At 37.9% G+C, this 6404-nt stretch overlaps 1 protein-coding gene across 1 annotated transcript; it reads right to left on the bottom strand.

Moving 5' to 3' along the window:
* Positions 1–362: 362 nt before the first annotated feature.
* LOC133413677 (annexin A1-like) lies at positions 363–6404 on the bottom strand. The gene is made up of 11 exons (XM_061698335.1): positions 6209–6404; positions 6005–6110; positions 5013–5107; positions 4424–4537; positions 4071–4161; positions 3401–3537; positions 3229–3322; positions 2894–2989; positions 1067–1125; positions 809–931; positions 363–702 (listed from the first exon to the last, which is right to left on the bottom strand). Exons 1-11 carry the CDS (start codon positions 6275–6277, stop codon positions 646–648), a joined length of 1041 nt encoding a protein of 346 aa, XP_061554319.1. The 5' UTR covers positions 6278–6404; the 3' UTR covers positions 363–645.

The following is a 6404-nucleotide window of genomic DNA, read 5'->3' as shown; positions in this document are numbered from 1 at the left end:
TTTTTGAGAGGGCAAATAAAAATAAACAACTGAAATAATGTGGTTGCACAAGTGTGCACAACTGGGATGTGACTGTGTTCAGGAATAACTAATCATATTCAAATTTATGTGAAGTGGTGTCAGCTTTTAAGGTGCTTCTGATGACCCCAAATCCATTTCAAATGTTCTAGTAGGCTTTTCTTGACATTTTTTGTGCTTTCTAGCAGAAATCAGGGTTTGTGCTAACACTGATTGGTGTTTCTCTTTACAATTATAATAGACCAACGTCAGCTGGGATAGGCTTCAGGTCACCCAGAAAACTAATAAGGACATTAGGACAGGTGGACGGATGGATTGAAGGATTCATTTTGGAAAAATAAATGTGCACAGCAACCAATGTATTTTATTTTGGAGAAAGAAGTTCATGTTAAGAATGTATAGATTCGAACAAAAAATTAAAAAGTGTGTACATGTTGACAATCTTAAATCTCCCTTTTTATCTTTTGTCTTAGTAAACATACAGCATGGTAAAACTATGTCGTGCCTGCTATTATTACTGGTTACCGACTTTATTAATGCATCAACTAAATAAAATTCAATGATGATGTCATGTCCACTAATATAAAGATGTAAGACCTCTGACTAAAATCCCAGTGAGGTGGTTTCTCAGTGCGGTCCACACAGTCCAAGGAGGATGTTCTCAAAGTGATGCTTTGTGTCTTTCTGTGAAACACAGTCAAAGAATTTTTTTCAAACCCAAATGCGAATATCATGACAATCAATTAACTGCAGCTTAGCCTTGCAGGATAGGTTGCATATTTGATTTTACCAGTATGTCCTCCTGTAGCGTTGTGTCATACATGGCCCTGTATTCTTCCAAGATCTTCTTCAGGTCGACCTCAGAGCGGCTAACCATCACCCTGATCAGCGTATCTTCACACGTGCCATGGCGCTGTGAGAGTATATTAGTAATCCCCCCAAAAATTCTAAAGCACAGGGCCAGGCAACATCTACTTACAGTATGTGACATTGAAGAACATATGAAGAATCATAAAAAAATAAAGCCTACTGTTGTGTTCATTCATACCTCCATAGCTCGATGGAGCTTCTCAGCAAAGAATGCCGGTGTGCTCCATGCACATTTCACTTGTCAGAAAAGAAACAAAACATTGTAGTTTTAGACCGCATCCTTTTAAACAACAAACACTTTTAAATGATATTTCTTGCGCTTGGATGCTGTATTAATTGTATTTTTTTCTCTTTTTTAAAAAATGTTTATAAGCTGTTTTTTTTTCTTTGTTTTAAAAATGCTTTTAATCATGTAAAGCACATTGAGTTACCTTGTGAAATGCGCTATATCAATAAATTAGCTTTACTTTGCATCCATTCATAAATCAATGACCAATCTACAAAAATGGAGACAAACATCAATTCACGAATTACAGACAAATATCACTGCTTCCACAGTTCTCAAAAACCTTGGAAAAATTATCACACAGACTTGACAAATTTATTATCATTATCACATCTCGTATCATAAACCCAACAGAAAGTAACCTATCACCTTTTACCTTTGTATTTTACTTTGAATTACAATACATTTTCATTGAATCTTTTACAATTTGTTTACAACTGGGTTTCTAGCATATTTTTGAGGTATATTTACTTTTAAGTGCAATACATTTTAATGGACTCATTTTTAAGTGCTCTTTTTTTTATTTTGGTTTACAATAATATTTAATATACTTTTTAGAAATAAAACCTCTACCTCATTTTTATTAACTTTCAGGCCTACGACGCTACTGTATTTTTATGTTGGTCATTGTGGTTGTACTTTTAAGTGCTGTTAATATTATACAAACCTGCCGAGGTTGCATTTAACAAACGCTACTACTCTATATTTTTTGGAAACCCACATTTATTTTGGGGAGGCTAAACATCAGTTTTAGGGGGGCTAAGACAATAAAACTTTGGCATGAATACATTCATTCATTCATTTTCCGTATCGCTTATCCTCACCAGGGTCACGGGCGTGCTGGAGCCCATCCCAGTTATCTTTGCCAATCGCAGTGGACATATAAACAAACAACCATTCACACTCATATTCACACCTACAGGCAATTTCGAGTCTTCACTTAACCTACCATGCATGTTTTTGGGATGTGGGAGGAAACCTGGAGAAAACCCACGCGGGCACGGGAGAACATACAAACGGCACACAAGCGAGACTGGATTTGAAACTGGGTCCTCAGAGCTGTGAGGCAGATGTGCTAACCAGGCGGCCAACGCCCTGCCGGCATTAATACAGATTGTCAAATGATTTTGCCGGGTATTAGAAGTGTTTAGGGGAACTTCAAAGTGCCACTCAAAACTGAGCATTTAACATGAGATTAGGGGAAGGCACTCAAAGGCCAATAGGAGGGCTTCATTCATACCAACCATGCAATTAAATCCCCTGAAAATGTAATCCACAAATGCTCATAATAGATAATAAAAAAAAAATTTACTGTACAGAAGATGTACCTTCGGGTATTGCGTTATTTCTGTATGGCCTGATATGTGTGTTTTTTTTTTGTTTTTTTAGTTCGATATAATGTGCAATACTCTCCCTTAGTTGTTTTTCAATTTGTAATATTTCCCAGATTAGTGGACTCTAATGTTGTAAATGAGACCCAAAATAGATCATTGTTATTAGGTCACCATTAAAATGTACAATTGTGACCAATATGTGGATTTCATTTGCTTATAATATGTTTTTCTTTTGCTCTGAGGCTGAGTCTTTAAGTCTCCCCAAAAAAGCGATACTAAACCTAGTCAACACTCAAGAATTCGCTTCTACAGCCACTCCTGCACTTGAAATGTGCACGTGTCCTTCTGTATTGTACATGGAAAGTGACATTGAGGGCATGCTCACCGATGTCAATTAGACAATCTTCAATGTCTCCCCTCAGCTCAACGTTCAGAGCTTTAGGTAGCGTCATGTCGCTGACACAGGCGTATCTCTGGAATGCTAGTGGGCAAAGTGGGGAGACAGTCAAACATGAAATATAGTTTTTTGGCCACACAGTTATGAGTTAACTTCTCAGTAACTGTATATTGACATTGTTCTTTACTCTGCAAGGCATGTTCCACCTGTTACACAAGATGGGTGTGGTTCCACCTGTCTGTTCACTTAAGAATGTCTAATCTGGTGAGTCAAGCATAGCAGCTGCATCTTTCACACACAGTACTTTTCAGTCGCACACTTACTTTTGGAGAGTTGAAGTCCGCTGCGTGTCGTCAGGATGTCTATGAAGGCAGAGACTTCGACTCCTTTTGTATTCTCGCCAGCTTCGAACAGAGTCTGCAGGTGCACAACACAGGATGAATAATAAACTTGGAATTCATGCACAGAATAAAGGGGATATTTATCCACTTTGACCTCTGCATCCTTTTGGGCCAGAGCCATGTCAACTTCTGTGCTCTCATCTTTGTTTGCCTTCAACATAGCCAGAAGGGCTGTGGTGAAGTCACCCCTCGTTTCATCCTTAATAACATCCTCCAGGTCATCCCCGTACTCTGAGGGAGAACAGTGTTGAAATGCTGAATAAACGAGACAAATGCAGTCTCAAAAATAATATATGATTGCAGTTGTTTGCGAGACTAGCACCCTTTCTGCGACTCATCCACCCCCATTCTTATTCATGGCTTTAGTCAGAAAAAGGGGTAGAAAGGACACATTTTCTGTCCTTAAAGTTAGGATTAAGAATATGGTACTCTCGGATGGATGATTGTTGAATTTGAAATTAACTTCAAAATAATATCAACAATGTATAGGTACATTATTATGTTTGCAAGGTGTTAAAGTCCAGATTCAAGGGTACAAAAACTGTGCAAATGTGTCAGTGTCATTATACTCCTTGAATGTAATTCAAGTTGAAAGGCTTTTGCTTCAGCTGATCCTAAACTTTGGAATAGCCTTTCATAGTCCCATTTATGAACGACTACCACCAGTCTTATGATGGGCTTCTGTTCATCGCTTGTTTTATGCACATTAGAAGGTTTGTTTTCTCATTTCCCTTGAGCTATTTCCGAAAAGCAAAAAGTCAAACCTTCTTTGTAGACTCTCTTCAACTCTCGGATCTCTTCATTTGACCTGGTTGCCAGAACCTCTACTAGGACATCTTCATCTGTGCCCAGTCTCTGTTGCAATAAAGTGAAAATGTATTGATATATATGTAACAGGGAAAGATCTCTTGTTAATATCACACTACACTACCATTGACACTGGTTGTAAATTAACGTTCTTTCTTTCACTTAAGCAGCACTGTAGTGTTTACCAGTAAATATACTTTGATTTATCATGACGGCATATTCACAAATAAAATAGATAAAGTTTGGTAAGATTTGTATTTTCTTAAAAGTAAAAAATATTAGATTTTCTGAGTAAAACATTGATAACAACCTTTGTTGCATCTCTGATCAAGTAGGCATCAAAGTGAGCTGGCGGCATCAATAAGGCCAAAGAGATGTCCTCCAAATCTGACCTGAGCGCAGACTTCAGCGCTCGATTCAGTGACTGCAATACATGGAGAAAAGAAGAGTAGACTTTATGGCAAAGTAAAGTAAATAGACATAACATCTATCCATCCATCCATTTTCTGAACCGCTTATCCTCACTAGGGTCGCGGGCGTACTGGAGCCTATCCCAGCTGTGTTCGGGCGAGAGGCAGGGTACACCCTGAACTGGTTGCCAACCAATCACAGGGCACATAGAAACAAACAACCATTGACACTGTACCCTGCGATTCAATGGCGACCAGTCCAATGTGTAACCCGCCACCCGCCCGGCCCCAGAAGCAGCTGAGATAGGCTCCAGCTCACCCATCACCCAAATGAGGACAAGCGCTATCAAAAAAGGGATCGATCAGACAAACATAAAAATAGACATGGCTACGAGTAGTCTGTGGTTCACATAGCTAACTTTCACACAGGTTGTGTGGGCTCGATTCTCTGCCCTGTATAGAAAGTGGTTTGATGAACCATAGCGCTACCTGGCCGGTGGAAGCCTCATAAACCACTTTGATCTTCTGTCTCTGCTCATTGTTTCTTTTGACCAAGACTGAAATGATCACATCCTCATCCACTCCTGCAAGAGAGAAATGTTACTTTTCTGTAATATATAGCAGAGGGGTTAAGTTAAAGTAAGCGAAATTATTTATTGTTAGCCTAATAGCATGGTTGCATTGGTCACTTTTAAAGGTTTTCAGATCATGAGAAAAAAACCACAACAAATTCAACAAACAAGAGTCCAGTTGCCTCCATCCAAACTTTGCAGATTACGATGACCTGAATGACTGACCTGAATTTACACACATAAAGAAAATGTTTTAGCAAGCATATTGGTATTTTTTAAATTGATATTGTAACGGTAACTCTAAAATGACGTTGGTAATTATTTTAACGATATCACTCTTTCTAATAAACATATTTTTTTCCTACTCTGCATCTGCACAAACTCCCACAGTGACACACAAGAGCAAGCTAAATGCAATGATTTAATTAAATTTTAATAATTATATATATATATATATATATATAATTGTCTGGTCAATATTAGGACATTTATTTGTTCATAAAATCCAGAATACTTGTTTATTTTAATTGTTATTATTAATAATTTTTTTATCGATTGCAGTGCCTTACTTTTTGTATAAAATCCTACTAAATGTGCAGGAACTCTAGAATGCATGGAATGAGAAATGCTTTGCAGTTTGGGTTTTTAAGTGGATTCTTTCCACTTAAGTACTGAGTGCAGACTGAGATGTAAGATTTTGTTTTCAGACTTTCAAACTCAGTACAAGCTGTAGTCTTTCAGTAACTAATGAAGCCGCCGTCTGCTGGCCTTCAGAAAGACCGCAAGTGTAAGGAACAAGTTTCTTTTTCGCCAAAAAATGAGCAATAACTTCAAAGTAGATTTTTAATTCATTGCATTATGGCCTGCCATTCAGTATTTTTTTAATACGATTAGGAAGGTTCCATATACCTTTACTTTGAATGCCACTCTGTAGAACTGCAGCATCTTTGCTTGCATTGAAGTCGGGGTACGGGGCCACTGTTCCGTAAAACACAGGCGTCACTTTTCCTTTAACCTAAAGGAATAGGCACAAGGCACTGAGAGGTTGGCTTCCCCCAAATGCAAATCACTCGTTTAGCTCAGCATGTCTAGAGGAGCGCTCGTGATACTCACTTTAATTGTGTCATTGTCAGGGTTTCTGTCATGAATGATATTTTGGTAGAATTTCTTGAAGAAAGACATCTTTTCTGGGCAAGATAATCCAAAATAATCTGAAAAAAACAAATAGTTTGAATGAAGATAATTTGTTTTTGCTGATAAATGTACCTGTGCTATTAAAGACAGTGTTCGCACTCTACTTTGTAAATGA

The sequence above is a fragment of the Phycodurus eques genome, chromosome 15 (genome assembly GCF_024500275.1).
Source record: "Phycodurus eques isolate BA_2022a chromosome 15, UOR_Pequ_1.1, whole genome shotgun sequence".
Taxonomy (NCBI): domain Eukaryota; kingdom Metazoa; phylum Chordata; class Actinopteri; order Syngnathiformes; family Syngnathidae; genus Phycodurus; species Phycodurus eques.
This window is presented reverse-complemented; position numbering and strand designations above follow the sequence as displayed.